Source organism: Myotis brandtii, unplaced genomic scaffold (genome assembly GCF_000412655.1).
Source record: "Myotis brandtii unplaced genomic scaffold, ASM41265v1 scaffold125, whole genome shotgun sequence".
In the NCBI taxonomy this organism is placed as follows: domain Eukaryota; kingdom Metazoa; phylum Chordata; class Mammalia; order Chiroptera; family Vespertilionidae; genus Myotis; species Myotis brandtii.
In genome coordinates, this window is record NW_005354385.1 from 5,643,369 (window position 1) to 5,669,014 (window position 25,646).

At 38.7% G+C, this 25,646-nt stretch overlaps 2 protein-coding genes across 3 annotated transcripts in view; both read right to left on the reverse strand.

The window, feature by feature from the left end:
- The window catches only part of RBM43 (RNA binding motif protein 43), a 20,742-nt gene extending 19,198 nt beyond the window's left edge, over window positions 1–1,544 (reverse strand). Inside the window, exon 1 of one of the 2 annotated variants that reach the window (XM_005859301.2) lies at window positions 1,110–1,544. In XM_005859301.2, the coding sequence (XP_005859363.1) occupies window positions 1,110–1,139 (30 nt within the window). In that variant the 5' untranslated portion in view covers window positions 1,140–1,544. Of the gene's footprint in view, window positions 1–820 lie in introns of both variants that reach the window. The other variant, XM_005859302.2, reaches the window with a different exon arrangement.
- An 8,981-nt stretch (window positions 1,545–10,525) lies between these two features.
- NMI (N-myc (and STAT) interactor) lies at window positions 10,526–24,583 on the reverse strand. Its single transcript, XM_014534040.1, has 7 exons — window positions 24,470–24,583; window positions 23,610–23,705; window positions 20,310–20,472; window positions 16,670–16,776; window positions 16,396–16,582; window positions 13,237–13,343; window positions 10,526–11,864 (listed from the first exon to the last, which is right to left on the reverse strand). The coding sequence occupies exons 1-7, from the start codon at window positions 24,548–24,550 to the stop codon at window positions 11,679–11,681; spliced, it is 927 nt and encodes a 308-aa protein (XP_014389526.1). The 5' UTR covers window positions 24,551–24,583; the 3' UTR covers window positions 10,526–11,678.
- Window positions 24,584–25,646: the final 1,063 nt, after the last annotated feature.

A 25,646-nucleotide genomic window follows, 5' to 3' on the forward strand; every position in this document is an offset into this window, starting at 1 on the left:
TATCCCTCTCCCTTCCTCTCTGTAAAAAACCAATAAAATATATTTTTTAAAAATAAATAAATATATTTTAAAAACCAGTTGTTTCTTGTCACTACAGTAAAGAAAACCACACTTGCATCTCACACTGCTTGGGCACTTCCGGGACCTTGGCATTTCTAAGTGAGCATTCAGGGCCCTGCCACTGCTTTCAAACGCTTGCGGGAAGGCTGACTCTTGAATTTGCTAACTGTTCTTGCTAGCTAGCACGGAGGTGAAAACACAGAGCCCTTGTCTAGAGAAAGGACTAAGCCACAAGAGAGAATTCTCACTAATTCAGACAAGATACCCATCTGGATGCCTTCCCAGCTTGCGTCCTTGGCTGGAATCATTCTCACTGGCCTTTTTCAAAAGGAAACCGGGGCCTCCATTTCTGGGTAACTCCCTCCGCTCTTGTTCACCAAAGCGGGGGATGGTATGGGGAACAACAGTTAAGTCCTAACACAGCCTGCGAAGCGACTCCCCGGCAGAACAGCTGTGTCCCTGGCGACGGGGCACTGGGAACCGGGTGGGGGGTGGCCGCGTTCCGCCCTTTGGAGCGGAGCCTCTAGCACAGCCCGCTGTGAATTTCAGGCGCGCAGTTCCACGCGGGCAGGTGCAGAAAGGCAGGGAGACGATTGCTGGCAGGGGTGCCCCAGGGCAGTTGGCTCTCCCCTGCCCGGTCCCTGCCCCCTCGCCCGGGGACCCTCGCCCACCCCCACCAGGCTCCTCGTCCTTCTAGAGGACCGAAGCGACGGCACGGAAACGACCCTGCCCTGCAAAATCCGGAGCAAAAGCAACTTGCCATGGCGGAGCAGAGACGCGCACTCGGCCGTCGGCGGGGCTGGAACGTAGCGGGGCGCGGGCGGCAGGGCGGGCCGGCAGGCAGGTTTCGGTTTTACTTTCCCCGCTCCCTTGGAGACCACGCGACACCAGGGCGGCCATGGGCTGGGACCCTCGGGAGTTTCACAACTTTTGAAACCACGCGGGAGGGAAGCCAGGATCCCCCGCGGGAATTCGGGGATTCCCGGGGTCAGTCCGGGGCGCGATGGACGCTGATCGTCCTTCCTACGCCTCCCCAAGCCTCTTCTCACCACAGCACCTCCGGGCCTCCTCTTCGTCATCTGTCCGCCCCCAGCCAGCTGCGGGCCCCCGCCAGGCGTGCAGGGCGCAGGAGGAAACGCGCATCCCTGCCAACAGCGGGCTCCGCATCTTGACCACGCCAAACTCGGACCCGAGTCTGGCACCTAGGAGGACCCAGGGGACCCAGTACACAGCTTCAAAGTCAAAGAGCACGAAGAAGAAAGGCCAATATGAAGAAGCTCAGTTTTACTCTTAAGAAATACAAGTTGAAATCATGAGGTCCCTTTTTTCTACGATTAGATTGGCAGAAATTAAAGTGTGCTAATGGCCAATGTTGGCCAGCGTTGCAAGCCAAGAGAGGTGCAAACATTTCTGAGGATTTTGGCCCCTTTCAAAATGTAAAATGCAAAAAATAAAAATGTAAAAATGCGCATAAACTTAGCAATTTCACTTTCAGAATTGCACTGAAGTTATAGTGCACAAGCAAAACTAAGATATTGTACAGACATTTTAGTTGTCTGTTTCTTGTAATACACATAATTGTTTTGTGATGTGTGTTTTTTTTTCCACATAATTGTTTTAAAAGCTGATCCACCCTAAGGCTATGAAGATTGTAAAACAACATGAATTCTATATGTAATTCCCCAATTTATATTTCATCTTCAGATACCTATACTAAATGCTCACTTCAATGTCTAATAAGCATGTGAAATTTAACAAGGACAAACAGAACTCTCCTTCCTCCCTTTCTTCCCCTTCAGGAAATAGCTACACTGTTTACTATTCAGCAATACCTACTGGGGAGCGCAAGCTCAGGCTCACAGGTGTCCCTCACTTTCTCTTTCCTTGGCTCAGTTAGCATAGTGACTATATAGCCAGGGGTCCTCAAACTACGGCCCGCGGGCCACATGCAAAAACAAATATTGTATTTGTTCCCGTTTTGTTTTTTTACTTCAAAATAAGATATGTGCAGTGTGCATAGGAATTTGTTCATAGCTTTTTTTAAAACTATAGTCCGGCCCTCCAGCGGTCTGAGGGACAGTGAACTGGCCCCCTGTTTAAAAAGTTTGAGGACCTCTGCTAGTCTATAAGCCACACAGCACCTCCAAGGCCACCTCCACCCTCCAGGTCAAGTCCACATCCTGCCTTGTTCCTCTTCCATTCTTTCTGGATAACCACACCCAGGATAACATTTTAAAATGCAAATCAGCTTTAGTTTTTATTTAAACACGTAATTGTTTTCCCTTCGCACTTTAAGTAAAATTTACACTCCTCACCAGGAAAGCATAATGGCCTTGATCTGTTTTCTTTGGCCAGATCTCCTAGAACTATCCTTACGCCTCTGTTCCAACCACACAAGCATCTCACTAGGGCTCTTCCTGGCCTTGGAACTGTTTCCAGGCCTGGAAAGCTCCTGCCTGATCCTCATTCAACTGGCTGCTTCCTGTCATTGGAATCTTAGCGCAAATGAGCCCTCTTTAGAAACACTGTTTCTGATCACCTAGTCTAAATTTGTTCCCCCCAGCATTGCTGGTGTGGCTCAGTGGTTGAGCATCGACCTATGAACCTGGAGATCACGGTTTGATTCCGTGGCCGGGGTTTGAGGCTCAATCCCAGTGTGGGGGTATACAAGAGGCAGCTGATAACAATTTTCTATCATCATTGATGTTTCTTCCTCTCCCTCTCCCTTCCTCTCTGAAACCAATAAACATATTTTTTTTAATAAATAAATTTGTTTCCCCCAGTTAACACATTGCGGACCAGTAGTTTTATTGCTAGCTTTACCCAATGGCCAGATAAGCTTCTATTGAACGAGTACAAAAAATGTTTTACATAAATGTTAAAAGCACGCTTTAAAATTAAATACCCATTGCATTTTGAAGTCATTTATTATATGTTCTTACAAGTTAATATCTTTTTAAAGTATGATACTTTGTAAAACACTGTGTAATATGAAGCGAGAATTCTCGTGATCTGTCCGCAATGTGTTGTCATTCCACCATCCTTTTTATCATAATAGTACTCACCCCTTTCTAAAAGTATCTTTTTTTTTCTTGCTTGTCTCTCCCCAGGATAGATAGCATTAATGCTATTCACCAATATTCTTTGATCTTCTCCATTCAGGCACAGTGGAGAAATAATCCTGACTCACTCAATGTTTGAAGTTAAGCATGTTCATATGATTCAGGCAGCCAATGAAATGTTAGAAGAATCGACATATCTCATAAATTTGGGTGGAAGCATTTCATTGCATGTGCAAGAGTCTCCAAGGCTCTCTTTGCCTTGGTGCTCATGTATTGAAGAGAACATGCATCACTGAGAACATACTAATATAGAACACAATGGCACTAGGGAGCTACCTAGACCCATCACAAAATGTACATGAACGAAAAATAAAACTTTGAAGTTTTAAGCCACTGAATTTTTTCAACAATATTACCTAGCATACCCTGACTAATAAATCCCACTCTAATGAAAGAGCACCATGAAAATATTTGCAAATCGGATAAGGCATTTGTAACCAGAATATACAGATAACCCTTACAATTCAAAAATACTGAGACAATTCAATTTAAAATTTGACAAAAAATTGAATGGGCATTTTGTCAAAGAAGATACATTAATGGATAAAATACACAGGACATATGCTCAACATCATTAGTCATTAAAGAAATGTAAATTAGGAGAGACCAAGATGGCGGCATAGGTAAACACCGGAGACTGCTGCCACAAACAACCACTTCTATTTTGTCAAAGAAGATACATTAATGGATAATATACACAGGACAATGTGCTCAACATCATTAGTCATTAAAGAAATGTAAATTAAAACCACAATGAGATACTACTCCACACTAAAATGGCTGTAATAAAAAAGACTGATAACTAATGTCAAGAATATGGAGAAATGAGAATTCTCATACATAGTGGGAAAGTAAAATGTTACAGCCACCTTTTAAAACAGTTTAGCAGTTTCTTAAAATACTAAGGATGAATTTACCATATGACCAAGAAATTCACTCTTAGATAACAAATCAAGAGAAATGAAAACATGTCCAAACAAAAGACTTGCATGCAAATACTCATAACATAATACGTAATAGTCATAAAGTGGAAATGACCTAAATGACCATCAGTTGCTTAAAGGATAAACCAAATGCAGTATGTGTATATGGTATGTACAATGTAATACTATTCAGCAATAAAAAGGAGCAAAATACTGACACATGCTACAAGAAAGATGAAGTTCAAAACATCATGCTAAGTGAAAGAAACCAGACCCAAAGACCACATATTGTACAATTCCATTTAACCAGAATAGATAAGTCTATGAAGAGAAAAAGTAGAAAAGTGGTGGCAAGGGCTGGAGATGGAAACAAAGGTTAACTGTAAATGGACATGAGCACCATAATCCAAGTGGGCATCCTTTCTAGGGATAATGAGAGATCTAGTATTAGCCAGGAATGCAGGTCTACCCATCTGTGACATTGAACTGGGTATAGAGCAACCCTTAAGCTTGTATGTGGCAACTATTCCAACTTGTATGCACTGACAAGGACGTGCTACCCCGAAACATGATACCTCGGCATAGTGAATATTTAAAATTGAAGGAATATGAGAAATGGCATATGCAAGGACTTTCTGACCTTCCCCCCAAAACAAGTCATAAAACCCTCCTGTGAGAGGTGCCCTCCTTTACCCAGAGGGAAGGGGGACCCTTATCTCCAAATACTAAGGGACACAGAGAACAGTCTGAATGAGCAGGCCAACCTTCCCCTGGTTTAATACATTTTGATAGCCCATCCTATCATTTCTCACTTGCTATAACTTGACACTCTTCAGGCTTAACCATTCCAGTTTTTAGTTCCATATGAAGGCTCCTGTGTCACATAAAATTTATCTTAAGTAAATTTGTATGCTTTTCTCCTGTCTTTGTTAAGCTGTCTTTGTCAGTGTAATTTCTAGATTCAGCCACGGATTCTAAAAGGGCTAAGGAAAACTTTTTCCGCCCCTATAGAGCCAACTATCCTTGAGGGAGCATGACTCCACATGTGGCCAAAATAACTCTAGCAGCTTACAATTGAATCTGCATCCAAAAAAAATTTTTAATCTCTGATAGCCCCTGTTATAAGGCCTCCTACCTCACTGTGCTTGTCTTTGTCTCACAGTCTAAAATCAAACTGGTTGACATTTTCTTGGATGTTTGAAATTTGTGACACTAAAAAACAAAACAAAACCTGTTACTTGTATCTTGATAATCATTTCTTTTCATAAGATGTGGTGTGCATTGTGAATATTCCTAAAGTGGGATAAAGAGAAATTTATTTTAAAGGCGTAGCATTTGATATTTGAAAGAGAGCAATGACTTTTATTGGACTATTAACAAAATACAGACCAAAGCCTACCTTTCTAGAAAGTAATTGTAGCCACAGGTATTAAAATCCTTAAAAAATTTATATCCTTTAACCTATCAACCTAGCTAAAATAAGGTCAGAACTGCAGGAAAGTATTTGTACACCAAGATAACACAGGGTTTATGAATATCATAGCACTTATAAATGTGAAAAAATTGAAAATAACTTTAATGGACAACAATAGGGAAATAATATTCACAAGATTAAATATGATATAGTTGGGGGAGGGAGAGATTAGAAGGGAGGACATAAAATGCTTACCATTATCTCTGAGGAGAGATTTTTTTTATGATTTTTTTTTTCTAAGCTTCACCTGGGGATATGTTTTAATTGATTTTTAGAGAAAGAACAAGGCGCATTAACCAGAAAATACTACATGGCCCAGCCAATGTCGCTCAGTGCTTGAGCATAGGCCCATTAAGCAGGAGAGAGAGAGAGAGAGAAAGAGAGAGAGAGAAAGAGAGAGAGAGAGAGAGAGAGAGAGAGAGAGATCGATGCTAGAGAGAAACATCTATCAGTAGCCTCCATACACACTCTGACCGGGGAATTGAACCCACAACCTAGGTATGTGTCCTGACCAGGAATAGAACCCTCAACCTTTTTGGTGTATGGGACATCACTCCAACCAACTAAGCTACCCAGCCAGGGCATATTTTTAATGACTTTTATTTATTATCTTCATTATACTTTGTGTATTTTTCAAGAATGAGCATCTTTTCTTTTTGAATACCAACCGGATCTTATGAATGTCATCCACTATACAGTTTTGGTTTTCTGTCTTCTAAGCACATTATAGGATTGAACATCCAAGCTCCTTTATGGTTGGGAAGAGCCATATACTCTGCGCTGGTTGAGTTGTGAATGGAAGGGAGATTTCTGCACCAAGAGTTTAATGGCCAAAGTCCTTTCCCTCCAGCACAGCATCCGACAATAAAGATGGTGGCTGCTGGTAGCCTGGTTCTCCAAGTGTCTACCATGAGCATTCTTTTTATTGACCTATCATGGGCATGTATCATGAGCAAGGAATAAACTTTTGTTGTTCTAGATCTCTGAAATTTAGAGATCATTTATCATATAGTTTATCCTGATTGATATAGAAATTGGTATTCAGAATGGGAGTTATAGCCCAAGAGGGTGTTGGTGGGAGACAATCCACAACACAATAGAAAATACTACATGGCCCAGCCGGTGTGGCTCAGTGCTTGAGCATAGGCCCATTAACCAAGAGGTCACAGTTCCATTCTCTGTCAGGGTACGTGCCAGGGTTTTGGGCTAGATCCCCAGTAAGGCGTGTGTAGGAGGCAGTTGATTTATGTTCTCTCTCATTGATGTTTCTATCTCTCTATCCTTCCCCTTTCCTCTCTCTAAAATCAATAAAAGTATATGTATTTTTAAAAACTACATGGCTTTGGCTTAAGAATTAAGTGGCAGGTAATTAAAAAATAATTACCAGAGATTACAAAGATACTGATCCATATTATGTAGTTGAAAAACATGTGGTAAAACTCACACATGATAAATTAGAAGGCAGTTAATATACCTAATTAGTTTGTAGTGTGTGTTTTTTTAGAAAAGAGTGTGAACAACAAAATTAGTAATGTTACTAAATTAAAGGGGTTTGTTTGTTTGCCTACACACATCAAAGCCCACGAAAATGCCAACAGGAGTTGGTAGCAAAGAAAGTACAGGTTTATTTAAGGAAATGGTGCTGAGCCCACAGACACAGGTGAGCTTGCCTAAGACCTGTTGACTCCTCAATGTCCTCTAGGGGATTGATTACAAAGGGGGGAAATCATTAATCATAGTAACTAAGGGAGCTGTGGCCATGGGCTCTACTGATTGACTGGGGCCAGCAGAGTGGGTAGTTGATCATTAAATCAGATCCAGATATCACTCTTGGCAGAGTTCTGGTTTGGTGAGGGTACGGTGGGTTGGGTTCTCCACTGTCATAGGCCTGGGGCTGAAACACAACTGAGGTCAAGATGTTGTCTTTAAAGGTGACCGAAACTCTGTTCCTTTGATCAGCAGATCTGAGGCTTTTTTCTTAAGATAGTTTGATGCTGACCAGAGCCTGATGTCCTAAGGGCTTAATGATGAGTGGAGTGAACATGCAGTATGTGCGAAAGTGAAAGGATCTGGTTGAAAGAAGGCAAGGGAGTCAGTGCTGTTAGACTGGACAAAGCCAGCTTGAATTAAGGAAGAAGTCATATTAAAGAAATGAAGTTCCTGTGAGGTTATAGTAGCATACATCTGCTAAATAGGAGCACTTGACAAAGTAATATATGAAAGAAATGAGCTTATAAATTGGCCTTTTCTTTTTTGCTGTTTTTAATCCTCACTGGAGGATATTTTTTCCATTGTTTTTTCAGAGAGTGGAAGGGAGGAAACCGAGGGAGGAGGAGGAGGGGGAAGAGAGAGAGAGAGAGAGAGAGAGAGAGAGAGAGAGAGAGAGAGACATTGAATAGTTGCCTCCTGCACGTGCCCCAACCAGTCATGGGAAATGAACCCACAACCTAGGTATGTGCCCTTGAGCAGGAAATAAACTGATCTTTCGATACTCGGGCCAATGATCGAACCACTGAGCAACATAATTGGCATAATTAGCCATTTTGCAAGCAGGAATGAAAGAAAATCAAGTCCAGAAATATGGAAACTTTTAGTGTTGGAAGTAACAACACTTCTCATTCTCAAATGATAAAACTAAGAAAACCATTAAATAACAAACTGCCTTCTGGCAAGGATCAAATCAAGGTTTAAATCTCTGAGCAGATTAAGGTCTCTCAAAGCAAAAACACCGATTAGGCTGAAGAATTCAGTAAACCTTTTCAACTGGACAAACTGGCTCAAGGAAAAAAAAGCTAAAAGTGGCTTGATAGACTCAAACTACCCACAGTTTAATGAAGGGAGGGAGAGAAGAATAGGCCAAGAAAACAGAATTATTGTAACTCTAAAAAGTACGTCTAGGAAAAAACTGTGAGTGTGCCTATTAGTGCATGTAAGCTGGCCAGAATAAAATAGATAAGAAACCTTTTTTTTTTTTTTAATTTTACCAGCTAACTAGCCACCAGGAGTTGAGACTGTGAATGTGCAAAATTTCAAAAACTTTGGTCCCAAACATGGGTCATTGGAAGTATACTGAGTCAGAAAGCTTTCTGATACCCAAGAAAGATATATTTTGAATGCCCAATCTGGATATGGCCAAGAAGAGTAATGGGAAAAGAAGAATGCCCAGGAGTTATGAGAACAATGAGTAAGAGAAGAACTTCCAGGGAATGGAATTGTGGCCCAATCCAAATTCCATGTCCAGAGGGTATGGAGTCCACATCTACTCAGTGGAATTTCAGAATGGCTTTGGCTCAGTAACTGTTGTCTCCCATACTGTCCTTTTCCAGCTGTAATAGAGTTTATTGCAGTTTTTTGTAACAATTCCACCAATGTAAATTAAACTTTTATTTTGTTAGGCCACTGAGATTTGGGAGGTGGTTACTTCTCTAGATAAAGAGAAGTAACATTCAACATAGAAACTACCACATATGATCTAGAATTCATGCATGTTTAATTTGCTCCCATTTGGGGGGAAAATTTTGCTTTTCTCTCTTGGGGATGGGGTGAGTGTATTTTGTATGTGAAGACGAGTGATCCAGAGATTGATGACCAGGGGATCAAAACGGACTGTGCTTCTTATCATTCTGGCTCTACTCTCTCTGGTCCTCCTCATTTTTAGACAAAATTTTTTAGTCTTCTTAAGTTTCAGTGAGGCCATGTGATTATTTCTGGCCAATGGGATGTGAGAGGAAATGACACAGGTCAGTGCAAGATTTTCCAACATCACGTTTCCCCACCTCCAGGATTCCAGAAGAATGTCTTAAGATGGGGCCTTCAATGATTAGGACAGAATTCCCTACCAACTTTTGTTAGACATTCAACATGAATGAGAATTAAACTTTTATTTTGTTAGGCCACTGAGATTTGGGAGGTGGTTTGGTATCACAGCATAACCTAGCCTGCTTTGACTGATAAACCGACACACAGCAAGAGGGACTTGTAATTCCACAGATCTATCTTTCCTGACTTATCTATAATAATGAAAGCATAATATGCTAATTAGACCAGACATCCTTCCGGACAACCTTCCAGATGAAGCCGCGGCTGCAAGGGAGGGATTCAGGCAGCTGCCACAGCTGCCAGGGAGGGATCCATGGGCTTCGAGGGAGGGATCGAGGCAGCCATCATGGCTGCGAAGGCCTACTCTTGCATGAATTTCATGCATCGGGCCTCTAGTATATTAATAACGTCTTTTTACACCTTTAGTAAGAGCTATTTCATCCTGGACACACAATTTAAGTCTTCCTAATTTAAAATACAATGTGTTAAATAGTCAATACAATATCTCTTGGAAGATTTTCAAAGACAACGTTCCTCTTGTAATATCTTTAAAACTCTAGAAATAAGCAGGGAACCAATGCTTGATTTCTGAGATCCAGCCATATCACACATGGGTGGTGTGATGAAAAGAGAAAAGATATAATTTTCTAAAATAAGTAACATTTATTTAAAAAAAACTGTGCAAATTTAGAATTGAATAAAATTATCTATTTTATTGCCTAAAGAAAGGCCCCCCAAAAGAAAGAAAAGTGACTGCTTCAAACATTGTCCTAAATATTAGGAAAAATTTATTTCTGATTGGCAGTCTGCCTACACTAAAAAGGATAGTCTCAGGCTAGTGAGACCAAACCAATAGAATTAAATAAGGTTCTTTCAATTTTTCTTCTTATATTTTGGGAAATTGAAATAATCTTACTGTTTCCAAAGAATAACTAACACAATGAGAGGTTTTTTTCTAAAACAGTGAATATGAAGATTTATTATAAATGCCTAGTTTGTAGGCACCAACTCTCATTCCAAAGAGAAGTGAGAGAATAATGACTACTTCTGATATAGTAGGACAACTTTAAAACCTAAAAATAAAATATCGGGAGAAAAACAAAGCATGTGTTTGTCTGTCTTTTTTTGCTTTCCTTCATTTATTTTAGATGGCAAGCAGCATTGGGTAGTTTTAGGTTTAGAATCTTTCCTAAAACCATTTCATTTCTACCAGCATTTTAATATGTATTTAATTCTGCTGTTGGCTTTATGAAACATACTCTATTAACATAAGGTAATTTTACCTTCTCTGAATAAGAACCCTGAATTTTATCACTTAAAGTTTCTGCAAGTTAAAACAGTGGGATGCTATTAAACTGGGTCTCTCTCCAGCTCAAGTTTTAGCTCCTAAAGGACAGGTACTGTGTTTTTCCCTTCAGGCATTCCCCAGCACCAAGCATGGGTGATAAGTAGCTCTGCATTTACCTTTCTCTTCATTCCAAGGTTTTCAATCCCTTAAACCTATTTTTTTTTTACCAGGAGAATAAAAGAAAGAGAATTCTAGTCTTTACAAGTTCTGTTTGGAGAGGGGATGTCTTGGAAGGAATAGAGGGCATTTGACACGCTGGGTGAAGGAAAGTTCAAGAAGAAAGCCATACTTGGCTCTGAGAAATACCTTTGGAGCTGTGGAAATACTAAGGAAAACAGGAAATGATCACTCTTGAAGTTCCTTGGAAATTCAGTCAAGTCTACAGAAATCACAAACTGCTGAATTTAACAATTCTTTTGGAAGATGTCAACAGTCAAGTCTGCATATTGGTGGAGCTGGGGTCAAAATAGAATTGGCGTGTGGTGAGGGCCTGGGGCAGGAGGGCGGGGTGCTAGAAGGAGTCAATGGGGGGAGAAGGGGACATCTGTAATACTTTCAATATTAAAGATAAATTACCAAAAAAAAGTAAATAAAACAGAATTGGCCCACATGACTATGATATAAGCAGCCAACGTGGCAGGGAAACAATTGTATCACTTACAATTGATTTCGACATACATGGCACCAATCCACATAAGTTATGAATACAAGTGTTTTTAATACAGTGAGCTCTCACATTTGTAAAAATGCAGCACAGTTGGAAACAAAGAAGAATTCAGAACCATAAAAATATATTTGTCTCTAAGAATATATGGACACTAAGAATTAAAAGTTAAAAGTTTCATTTTTTTAAGGAGAAAGGTACTCATTTTTGTAAAACACTGATAGTGATTTGGGCTCAGAAGCTCTAATTGTCATATGATTCCATAAGTCTATTCTTGAAAGTATGCTATGCAAGGTTCATTGAGAGAACATTTGACCATATCTACTTCTCCACCTCCATTCTTCGCCCGCTGAAAGTGAATGTTAATGTAATCCCCTACTTCTTCTTCATCCATCAGGCAGAGCTCTTCCATTCCAGTCAGAAGCACTGTCCTCTTAGATATTCCTGAAAATACCTAAAAAGGAAAGTAAAAAAGATAAGTAGAAAATTTGCTAAGAGCTTTGAATTGCAAACCTTTACATGGATAAGCTCTGCTTAATATTTCGGAGTTATCTTAGGAAAGACAGGGAACCTCAGTAAGATTTTTCAAGCAAGGGCATATCAGAGTCAGATCTGAGTTTCAGGAAGACAACTTTGGTGGCATTAGACAAATAAAGGAAAGAAAGGCAACTCTGCTGAGAGAAAGGCCAGTGCAAGTGAAAGTGACAAGATTGAGTGACCAAATGAATGTTCAAGCTGAAGCAAAACAAAGACCTAGACCTAACCGGTTTGGCTCAGTGAATAGAGCGTTGGCCTGCGGACTGAAAGGTCCCAGGTTCGATTCCGGTCAAGGGCATGTACCTTGGTTGTGGGCACATCCCCAGTAGGAGGTGTGCAGGAGGCAGCTGATTGATGTTTCTAACTCTCTATCCCTCTCCCTTCCTCTCTGTAAAAAATCAATAAAATATATATTTTTTAAAAACAACAAAGAGCTAATCATGAATTCTAGTTTTCAGGTCGGTGGACTAAGTAGATGGTGGTGCCATTTGAGACCTGAGTAGGTTCATGGACACAAACCACAGTGTGGTGGTTGCCAGAGGGAAGGGGGGTGGAGGAAGAAGGGGGTCCTAACATAAGGTGACAGGAGAAGATTTGACTTTGGATGATGGGCATACAGTGCAATATACAGATCTTGTAACATAGAAACTCACACCTGAAACCTATATGTTCATGTTGACCAATGTCACCCCAATCAATTTAATAAAAAAATAAAATGAAATGAAATCTAAAAAAGAAAAAAAATCATGAACACAATCATTTGTGTTTGTCTCAGTAAAAAGAAAAAAAAATTTTTTCCTTTACTTAAGGTATATAAGTATTTCCCTCCTCCATTCTCTCCTTTTTAATTGGTAATAAACTTCTATGATATGTCAATAAATTACAATTTCAATTTAAAAAAAACAAACACCTGAGTAGGAACAGAAAAGGAGGGCAGGTTTGGATTGAAGATAATGAATTTAGAGAAAATGAGCAGGAAACATTATTTTTAATGCCCAATGACAGTAGACACAAGAGAGAAATGTAGCTATGCCTCTGCATAAAAAAATATTGTGTCATTATTGGAGTAATTTTAATTTTTAAAAGTGTATAATAAGTTAAATAAGGTACACTAAAAGGTTCTTTTAAAAGACAAACTCATTCTGCACTAAGCAGATATGAGGAAACTATTTTGATATCCCTCTTTAATAAGATTCAGACAGTAACAGACTCACAACTTTTTCTTTATTTTTTGTGGGGTGGGATCAAGCGGTAAGTTCCCGAAAATGGAAGAAAAGAGATGACCTTACCTGAAACTTTTTCAAGTGAGTTTCCATGTACGGTGAAACAACAACTTTGTGGCAGTCCTGGTTTGTATACAGCGGATAGTCTTTCTTTTGCAAAATCCTGTCAGCAACTAGGAGTAAATTTTTTTAAATTACTTTATTTATAGCATAACATTTTAACTTAAGTTAAAGCTTCCTTCCAACAGAACAGTATCACAATAAACAGTAAATTGAGTGATTAAATTTTAAGAAATTGTAGTCTGTTTTAAAGACTTCACAGTACATAATTCTGAAACCTGTAAGACCAAACATACTGAGGTTTAGATAGATTCTTCTCTCTTGAAATATTTATCAGAGTCAATCAAAGCAGAGAGTTTAAATGTCCTCAAATAGCCCCACCTAAGTAGCTACAGAAAATGCAATTCTCAATAAAAAAAATGTTGCCGAAACTGGTTTGGCTCAGTGGATAGAGCGTCGGCCTGCGGACTGAAAGGTCCCAGGTTCGATTCTGGTCAAGGACATGTACCTTGGTTGCGGGCACATCCCCAGTGGGGAGTGTGCAGGAGGCGGCTGATCCATGTTTCTCTCTCATCGATGTTTCTAACTCTCTATCTCTCTCCCTTCCTCTCTGTAAAAAATCAATAAAATATTTTTAAAAAATGTAATTACCATGTGCAAAAAATAGCCCACCCATCCTAAAAAAGTGTTGCCCAGTTTCTAAAGAAGTATCCAGAAAAACTATGATTAGAATCCGATATATTTTATAATATATATTTTACTATATATGTATGTATACACTATGTACTATAGTGTATGTGTTTATGGATGTGTTAGTTATCCTATAACTAATACATGATACTCAGTAAACTTATATAATGATGTTAAGCAAAGGGGTTGGGGGAGTATTGAATGCCATTGAGAAAAAGTAAAAGCAAATAGTAATAAAAATTCATCAGTTTCCTCCAAAACAAAGAATAATCAGGTTTATGTTTAGCAGCATTTTCCTCCTAGAAGGTAAAAAGGCAATGTGTTAAAACAGCATAAGATGTAATAGAAACAGTACAGAAGAGTATCCAATCACTTTGTTTTTCTCTCCTCTCCCCAGTCCACCTTGGATCGGCAGCATGTACAGTGGCCAGGAGTGCAGGCCCTTGCTGGCAAGGATGTGGACATTGCTGGTAGGAATGTAAAATGGTGCAGCCATAGCGAATAACAGTATGGCAGTTCCTCAAAACATTAAACATAGAATCACCATATGATCCAGCAATTCCAGAAACATCTAATCGTAACTACAGCGTAGGCGAAAGGGAAGGAAATGTCTCAATTTTTACTAAACTAATGCTCTTCTCTATTATTTCCACTTTCTTTAGAAAGCATGGATTATTTTGCTATGAAAAAACCTAATCAGTCAATGTTTTTAATTATATGTTGGATTTCTATTATACGTGCAAACCCAGAAGCCCTAAGACTTAGAGCAAGAGATTTTTGACATTAAGGATCACTTGAACAAATTAACAAAAGCAGCTGTAGCATCTTCTATTTTTAATCATAAGAATGTAAGCCTCCCTAAGATGATTTGGTAATAGTCCATTTCTACCTAAAAAGGGAACAGATGTCTATATACCTGTTCTTTCCAAGGAAGACCCCTTGTCTTCCCTGTTATCAATTATCTTCACCTAAGAGACCCTTGTCAGTCCTAATAGGTGGGATGAAACAGATAGTTTAATATTTATATATATTAATATATTCATAATAAATATATATGTAAATTTCTCTGCCACACACCCACTGTGTGACCTTGGGTTAGTTACTTAACCTCCCCAGGCCTCAGTTTCCTCATCAATAAAATGGTATCACAACCACCTCCAGAGTTGTGCTGCTGATCAGAGGAGATAAACATATATAACACCTGACTCCATGCCTGGTACATGATGAGGATATATGTACTCATTATGTGTAATATTATCATTCTCAGTAGCATTCATGAAAATCATTTTCAGGACTCTACCTACCATTTTATGAGATTTAAAAACAACCCCCTATTTTTATGCTGTCTTATAAATTCCAAATAAAAGAGGTAGAAAAAGTCTAGTAGTTTTTTGATGGAGTCTTTAGGGTCTTCTATGTACAGTATCATGTTATCTGCGAATAAGGACAGTTTTACTTCTTCTTTTCCAATTTGGATGCCTTTTATTTCTTCTTCTTGTCTGATTGCTATGGCTAGCACTTCCAGTACTATGTCAAACAGGAGTGGTGAGAGTGGGCATCCCTGTCTTGTTCCTGTTCTTAAGGGAAATGGTTTTAGTTTTTGCCCATTGAGTATGATGTTGGCTGTAGGTTTGTCATATAAGGCTTTTATTATTTTGAGGTATGATCCCTCTATTCCCACTTTGCTGAGAGTAGTGGAAGAGAATGCTCAGAGGCAAAGTTCAAGAGAGCAGAAAGGGACTAAGGCAGGTCATTTTGAAGCTAGGAAATGAGATGCCTTTTATCCCACAGAAAGAAATTTAGACATTATAGTAAGGTCAGTGGGGAGTCCGTGAAGGGCTTTAAATGGGGAAGTTACCTGATCACGTATGTGTCACCATACTTCAGAAAAACTAACAAAAACAATATCTAAGACAGTAGAACAAAGAGAAACAAAATGACGAGAGGAAAGAAGTCAGTCCTTAACAGAAAGGTTAGAGAGATAACTTATCTTCCCTCTATGATGATTTAGGGGAGCAGGAAATGGGATATCTCTATGGCTTTCTGAAAGGAAATGAACTTAATTTATATCAGGAGAAAAAATGTCTGAACATTAAGAGGACGTTCTTTCCCATGAGAGGGACATATAAGAATGATCCACCCACTGTGTGACCGGCCTCTATCGCTGGAAACTTATAAGAAAACATGGTCTCTACAAATGACAGGGGAGGGGAGAGGAGGGGGTTAGAGATCAACCAAAGGACGTGTATGCATGCATATTAACATAACCAATGGACACAGACACTGGGGCCGTGGGGGGCTTGTCCTGGGGAGGCGGGAGGGAGTAGCAGGTAGGGGGTGTCAATAAGGGGAAAAGGAGACATATGTAATACTGTCAACAATTTTTTAAAAAAGTAGAAAAAGAATACCTGTAGAAATGGCAGAACATAATTTAAATGGTAGAGTATTTTTTTAACTTTCTAAATATGTGAATACCTCCAGCTTCCACAAATGTGATGACAGCACTTCCGGCCTGCTTGTCATACTCTACGCATTCCACTTCTCCGCCTCCGTTTCGGGATTTACAAAAGCTCAGTTCTAGCTTGTCTCTCATCTGACTTTCAGGCAATTCATCAGGAATTTCAGTAACATTGACCTTCATTTTAGACACTTCTACAGAAACCTGGGAAATCATTTCATGTTCAGAGATATGAATGAGAACACTGTCCATGTTTAAGAGAATTCTGAAAAGCTTCAATCACCATGTTACCTGGAATCTGACTCCTGAACTTAATGGAACTGGCTTGGCCATAACCTCCACACCTATATCCATTATCTGCACATGATGTTTCTCCATTCTGATCACATTTTGGGCAACTGAAAAATAAATTGGAAAGTATTAATTTCCAGTATTTCAATATATTTTTATCCTTTTGGTTTAATAACAAATTATCCTGGATGGAGACTTGACTTGATACAATACAGTGTACAGATGATGTGCTGTAGAATTGCACACCTGAAACCTATATAACTTTAATAACCAGTGTCACGGCAATAAATTCAATTAAAAAAAGAACAAACTATCCTAAATATTTTAAATTTTAGTTACGTTTTTAAAAATTTCTTTAGAGAGAGAGAGGAAGGAAGAGGGAGAGAGAAACATCTAGGGAAAGAGCCTGCAACCCAGGCATGTTCACTGACCGGAAATTGAACCTGCAACCTTTGGGTGCACAGGAGGACACTCAACCAATTAAGCCTCACGAGCCAGGGCAATTTTCTTTCATTTTCAAGGATCTAATTTTGAAAACTTTTCTTAGGATTTCCAAGTGATAATGGTCTTGCCACCAAAGTAGGATATATTAATGTCAAAATACATCAGCAAAAAATACAATGTAGAAATTCTCATCAAGAGCCTGATAATTCTTCAGAAATTCATATATGATTTCAGTATAGTCACACACCCTTCCTTTCCACTGTTGACAATTAACAGAGATTTCCCTTAGGACATTAAAGCACAGCCAGAAATTTCTTCTGTGTTGCGTAAGCTGGGAAAGCCTTTGTGGGTCAGTGTTATCCTGACAATCAACCTTATGTGTCATCTGTTGCTCCTTTTTAATATGTTACAAGCACCACAGAAGTAAATATTTATTTTTCTCTCTGTCCTTCCCAAGGATTACATATTAAAGACCACCTAGGCTTGAATACCAATGAGTAAATCTCTCTTTTTTTTTGCCATATTTAATTAGGAATTCTACTTTCACTAAAATGTTTTTGAGATAATTCATTGACAAGTTGAGAGCCTTCCTGTGCCAATCACAAAACTACCACATTAAATGTATCCATGCAAATAAGAGGCGCTCAGGAATATAATTATGCCAAAAATCATTGGAATTGTAAACAGCAACTGTGTGTCCATTTAAAATGCATGTGGGTGTGTTTATTTTTAATTGTGTGACATGAGAGGTTATAACTCTTCAGTTAGTATTCAGAGCTGTTTGCTCTAATTTGTCAAGAAAATAAGAGATGCCCACTCCTGGTCTTATAAACCTCGCATGTGTTTATGGCAACCAGCTTGCACACCACAGCTGGAGGAAGAGAGAAACTGGGCTAGAAGACAAGGCCTTGTCATGTGGGAATTCACATTCATTGTACTATGATATGACTCTTGAATTATGACTTTTTTGTTAATGACAACGGACAATAACAGAAAATATTAATGAAGTAATACTTAAATGATGCTCTTTCCCTCTCACTCCCCACACCCAAACCTCCAACATCTGGTGATCTGACGCAGCTGAAAGGAACCACTTGTGCTTCAACTTCTGTGACACTGACCGTCAAAAGCCAACTCCTGTTAATTATATAAACCCAAAGTTGTCCCAGGAGACGAGGACTTCAGAGCCATGCCCATGGTGGAAGCAGTGATGCAACTGTTTCTGAAGAGAATACTATTCTCAGCATTCTCAGGTAATTCCTGTGCAGAATCCCCTCCTCCCAAATCCTCAATTCAGTCTTTCAGGTTAATCCGAATGCCCACTGCCAACTGCCAGCATGGCTCTTGGTCTCCCACTCCACCCTCAGCTGCAGGGGTGGACCCAGGGTGAACAAATAGTATGAATATATACTGACCTGCTAGAAGGCCATTGTTTTGTTTTGAATTAAGGTAAAATTGACATATAACATTATATTAGTTTCAGGTGTACAACATCATATTCGATATGTGTATATATTGCAAATTGACCACCACATTAAGTTACCATCGCCACCACACAAAGTAACAAAAACATTTTTTGTAATGAGAACTTTTAAGATTTACTCTCCTGGTGACTTTCAAATATGCAATAAAATATTGCTGATTATAGTTGCCATGCTGTACAGTACACCCCCGTGGCTTATCTATTTTATATCTGGAAGGTTGTACCTCTTGATCCCTTGAATCCCTTTCTTTCTAACACTTACTTTCAGGCTAAAGTAATGGACCAAACACCAGGAGACATGAGTTACAATAACAGCATCTGAGCACTTGAAGGGTTTGTGAAGACCATCTGACCCCTCCCATAACTTTTTTGGGGGGTGGGGGGTGACAGGGCTAAAACCTGAAGGACCACCTCTATTTTAATTCTTTTTTAATTTTTAAATCATATATATAATTGATTTTAGAGAGGAAGGGAGAGAGAAATAGAAACATCAAGGATGAGAGAGAATCATTGGTCAGCTGCTTCCTGCACACCCCACACTGGGGATCAAACCCACAACCTGGGCATGTGTTCTGACCAGGAATTGAATCGTGACCTCCTGGTTCACAGGTCAAGCTCAACCACTAAGCCACACGGGCAGGGCTATTTTTTAAATCTTTATTGTTGAAAGTATTTCATATGTCTCCTCCCCACCCACCCCCACACCCACTGACCTCTTCTAGCCCACCCTTGCCCCAGGCCACTCCATAACTTGACATATGGTGGTCTGCTCAGAGGAATGCTGGTTCAGTAGAAAGTAAATAGGTACTCAGTGTTTGGCTCTCAGCTCTGCAATTTGTTAACTGTATGAACCTTGAGCAAGTTCCCTATCTTCTTTAAAGTTCCCTATCTTCGTTTCTTATCTGGAAAATTCCTAACTTGTAGCAATAATAACAGCTAACATTGACTAAGTGTTTATTATGTGTCAGACACTGTGCTAAGTATGTTATCAACATTTCTCATTTAATACTCAGAGCAACTCCATGAGGTAGGTATGACCACAAAGCCTGTCATAAAAAATCTTGAGATTTATAAAGAACTCAACCCAATTCACACTTCTAGCAAGTATGACACTAAAGGCCAGATTCTCCTCATTAAGGTGCTCCCAGCTCTAAACAAGACCCTACACCATGGCTGACGTAGCAAACATGAGGTTCCATCCCACATCTCTGACTCCTGAGTTCTGTCCATCCATTGGTCATATGCCCTTTGGTAAATCACATAAACACCTGAGAATCTGTTTCTTGGCTATAAAATGTAAATAGTAATTCTCTTACATTACAGAGTCATGTGAGTATAAAATGAGAAAATGTCTGTGAGAACTCTCTGATAACTGTGTAGAGCTCTATGTCCTTAAAACATCAGTATTATCATTTGGAAGTGGCCGGTAGAATAGAAAGACGCTGGTATTGGACATCACAACACTTGGGCTTGAGTCTCAGAACCATTGCATTTTCAATGAGTGATCATATTCATGTCACTTAATGTCTCAAAGTCAGTTTTCACATCTGTGAAATGGGGATAGTCATACCTGCCTCAGAGTTTCACTTTGAGAATGGGATGAAATAATATGTGTAAGATTGTAAAGCAATAATCAAACATCTAGGACAGCTCTTTGAAAGTGCAAGTGCTTTCCAAGGGTAACTTGGTGACAATGTTGAACATTCGTCATACCTTCTTCTTCTTCAAAGGTGATGAGTGCTTCTCCTTTTTGTAGCACATAAGGAACTTGTGAGCTCACTTGAAATGAACAGGAGATATTTGAAAACCTGCTGTCATCCTCAGGATTCTCTAAAGATGTGAATTTCAACTTTGCTTCAGGAATATCCTCTTTAATCTATTTCAAAATGAAATGTTTGATTAAAATCAAGACAAGAAATAACTTAAGCCCTTCCAGTGATAATGTGATCTGACCACCCAATAATTCATTCTCCACTGATTTCAAAATCCCACAGAATACTCAGTATGGTTGTATTTAATAACTTTAGTAATTGCTTCTGCCCAGGTAAGTCCTCAGTAATGCAATCAGATGCTGATCCTTTCATCTTATTTCACAGATCAAATTATAAGTATATAATCTCTCACTTTTTCTAATCAATATTTAAACTGGTCAATATTATATAGTGTTTGTTTCTAAAGACTACATCCTTCATGAAAGTACCTTTTAAACAACTGTGCCAATAATAGGCTAACTCACAAAGGAATCATTAGACAGAATGTTTACTCTTCTTGCAAAGAGGTAGGAAATGGAGTTGGGAGTACACTATAGTTAACTTGATAGCAAACCCAAAAAATTTCATCCCAAAAGAAAGACTCCTGAATTATATAATTTATTTTTTTTATAAATTAAGCTTTTTATGAACATTAAAAAAAATACAAAAGAATACACGAAAGAAAGGACATCTAAAATGTACCATGTGGTGGTCGAGGTTACAATTACAACTTTTAGTAATAATGATTTAAACAAACATGATATGTCCATATCTGCAGTTAAGAATACGACATATCCAAAATGTCACCTATTTTTCCCATTTTAATTTTAAAGCCTCACTTTTCCTTGTGTCTCTTTTATAGGCAATTATTCAGCCGTAAAATTATGAAGTTGTAAAACATATTAATGTCCCCAAACTTTATATTACACATATGATCCTAAAGCAGTTTTTAAAAAATGTTGTGCTGAATAAATGGTCTGAAATCTGAATTATAAAATTTTAAATATATCAAACTTAATTTCTCCCTTCCCCACTACCTGCCCATCAAAATTTTAACCAATACCACAACTTAGGTTTATAAAAATGTGAAGGGACACTATCAACAAGATTTGTAATATGGAGGATAAAGTTAAGTGGTTATACTTAGCTGCTTAAAAATCAAAAAAATCAACAGATCTATACAATTACACATAAATGCACAAATGAATTTTGCGTTTTCATTTCTAGTTCCCGTGCTGAAATAAAAGGTTATCATGAAGAGATTAGAAATAATCATTGAGTCATTTGATCTAATCTTATACTCATTGTATAGCTACATATGACTTCAGTGGAATTTCTGATTACCATCATTCCAATTTCAAAACAATCTGTAATGTCTGAGAAAAGGCAAAATGTTTCCCAATTATGTGGAGATATCCAGTATACAGGCATACCTGGTTTTATTGTGCTTCGCTTATTGCACTTCGCAGATGTTACATATTTTACAAACCGAAGACCCTCCTCCAGCAAAAAGATTACGATTCTCCGATGATTCTGATAATGGTTAACATTTTCAGCAATAAAGTATTTTTTAACTAAGGTATTACATTGTTTTTTAGACATAATGCTATTTCACACTTAATAGACTACAGTATAGTGTAAACATAACTTTTATATGTACTGGGAAACCAAAAAAATTCACGTGACTCACTTCTATTGCCATATTTGCTTTATTGCAGTGTTCTGGAACTGAGCCTGCAATATCTCTGAGCGCTCCTGGAGTGAGAGTGAGAGTGAGAGTACCTGATTCTAGTCCTGAACACACTGTAGCAGAAAGCAAGTCACTATGCCCTCTGGGCCACAGCTTCAGCCCTCCATAAAGTGGATCAACTGAGCTGGCTGGTTTCTCAAGGCCCTGTAAGTTCTAAGACTCACTGATTCTGGCTCCAGTCCGAAGTAGCCAGAATCTTAAATCTTCTAAGTCCTATAAACATGGGAAACTGCACTTCCTGATATTCAATATCCTATTCCCCATTTCAGAGACAAAAAAAATGGCAATGCTTTAAGCATTTAAATCATGTAGAGAAACAATTATAGCCCAGACAGCATTGCTCAGTGGTTGAGCATCGACCTATGAATCAGGAGGTCATAGTTCAATTCCCGGTCAAGGCACATGCCCAGGTTGCAGGCTCAATCCCCAGTGTGGGGCGTGCAGGAGGCAGTGATCAATGATTCTCATTATTGATGTTTCTCTCTCCCGCTCTCACTTCCTCTCTGAAATCAATAAAAATATATTTTAAAAAAGAAAGAAACAATTATGAGTTGTTATGAAGAAAAAAGGGGGTGAAAGTTATGTCTAATTCAAATACAGGAACATTTAGAAGAGACTAATGAAGATATACATCCTTTTTAAAAAAATATTTATTGATTTCAGAGAGGAAGGAAGAAGGAGAGAGAGATAGAAACATCAATGATGAGAGAGAATCATTGATCAGCTGCCTCCTGCACGCCCCCGACTGGGGATCAAGCCCGCAACCCAGGCATGTGCCCTTGGCCGGAATCGAACCTGGGACCCTTCAATCCGCAGGCCGACGCTCTATCCACTGAGCCAAGCCAGCCAGGGCATCCCCCTTTTTTTTTAATTGTACAACTCATTTAAATTACTGTAGCACCTTGGATGAAGAGAACAACAATAAAAAAAACTTGGTGAAAAGACCAAGAATTTGGTCCAAAAGTGATTGATAATGACCATCATTTTTTGTGGGGGTTTTTAAAATTCCGCTAATGTACACATACATGTAAAAAGTGCATTATCCTAAGTGTACAGCAAGATGAGATTTTACAAAGTGATCACACATGTGTGACCAGCACCCAGATCAAAAACATAACATGACCAACCAACACCCAGAGGCCTCTTGGGTTCCCTTCTAGTTCCTACCTGGTAGTTCCTATCATGCTAACTTCTAACATCCTGCTTTTGTGCTATATTTCAGTGGAAGCATTCCTTTTTTGGCTCTACACTGTGTTCATGAAATTCATCCATGATGTTAGATGCAACTGTTCATTCTCATTCTGTGTAGTATGTCATTGTGTGAATGTACCCCAATTTATGAACTCACTCTACTATGGAGGGACACTGGGTTATTTTCACGTTGTGACTATTACAAACAGTGGTGCCATGGATGACCATAATGTTTTAAAACTGAATTTTATATCATGACATCCCTTTTTCTGAAAAATGGCATCATTAAAAATGGGATACATAAAATAAGTAAAGGTGTACCTGAGAGCTTCCAGGGGCCTCTTGTAACTCCTTTTCAAGCTTTTGGATCTCCATCGTTAAGTAAATATTTTCCTTTGCTATTTGATCAATTAATTCCTAAAAAAAAGACACAAAAAAATGTATCAAATAGCACCAAAAATTTAAACAGCTCCTGACCTCATTTTTCTAAAGGAAAGAAGCTAAATTTCTCTCACCCTGAACAAAGCAAAGAAAGACATTAGACAGTCCCAGAATAAATATAATCCTGTGAATAATAAATGTGTTTTATATCATCTCCTATCACTCCCAAATGTTATTATCTCCATTTCACAAACAAGGAAACCACCTTTCACACAGACCAAAGTCACAGAAATTTTTATAGTAGAGCAAGGATTGAGACCCAGGTCTTCCGAGTCTAAGTCCAATGCTCTAGCAACTCCTCTCCCAGCTATTTATGACTACAATATGACTTTCAAATTGCACAGCTGTTACTCTGGGAAAATTGTTTTTTAAATGCTGTGGTTTTTTTTATTTTTATTTTTTGCTACCTTGACATGCCAGATATATGGCATGGGTAAAAGGTTTAAGCTACCTGAGCCTCCCTTCCCTCTTGTTAACTATGCTCTTAACTTCTGGGTGTAAATCAAAGAAATGAGGGAGGGAGGGGAAAAGCAGTAATGTTGTAAGCCTTGGAAAAGACAAAACAGAAATATGATTCTTCTTTTAACTTTTGAATAATGGAAGTAAAACTATTTCAGAAAACCCTAATACCCTCCAAAATTCAAGGTAATGTTGGATAAAAATGTATAAAACATGCTTCACTGAAAAACAAATGTATACAAATTAATTTTTAATAATACCCAGTGATTTTTCCTATTTACCTGATTTTGTTCATATTTCATAAATTCTTCCTTTTTCAAATACTCCTTCATAACTTCGTTTATATCTTCACCAGCCGCCATGATTCCCTAATGTCATAAATGTTTAATATTTTAAAGACAGTATATACACACAAACTCAATAAGAAGGAAATAACAAGTTTGACCCTTTTACGGAAAAAAAAAATCTCTCCTTTGCTACATCTTCCCCCCGTCATCAAATTCTTTCTTATCATGTGGCTTCTATCCAAAGTCTATATTTCAAGTAACTTTACACCTATAAATATATACAAGGGTTCTAAAAAGCTTTTGCTTTTCCACAAAGTAGTAGAAAATGATAGGTATTAACATTCCTTTGTAGTAACATCGCAATCATAATATGCTCCCTTTTAAAAGATTACTATTTTGGTCTTCTAGCCTTTCTAGGACTGATAGAGAAAGATACAAGACAGCACCTTATGGTGCCAAAAGCAAGGAAGTGCTCAAAGAATGATGAGGACATGCAACAAGGTCAAAGGATCCAGCTTGCCCTGACTGGTTTGGCTCAGTGGATAGAGCGTCGGCCTGCGGACTGAAGGGTCCCAGGTTCGATTCCGGTCGGGGGCATGTGCCTTGCTTGCGGGGCTGATCGATGTTTCTCTCTCATCGATGTTTCTGACTCTCTATCCCTCTCCCTTCCTCTCTGTAAAAAATCAATAAAATATATTTTAAAAAAAAAAAGGATCCAGCTTAAGGAGGTTCTCACTGACCAAACGTGGGAAGAAATTAAGCATACCAGTAAATAAGGACCGTAACAATTTCAATCCAGAGTCTATGAGTCTATACTGACGTAAATAAATAAATTAAAATTATGATAAGGAAATGATCACTTAGTGAATTTTAAAATACTTCTCCACAATTAAAATCCTTATTAATTTCAAAGAGGAAAAAAGTAACTTTTGTATTCTGGAGAAGCAGCCAGACGCCACCAGAATGAAATAATCAAAGTCAATAACGTGGTGACTGGAAATCCTATGCCATGTGATAGGGTGCACTGAGAACACAGCATGACTCCTATGATATTCCTGCCAAAGATGCACAATCTGAATCTAAGCATGAAGAAACATTACACAAACTTCAAAAGTGTCATGTTCATAAAAGCCCAGGAAAGACCGAGAAACTGTGCCAGACAGAAAGAGAC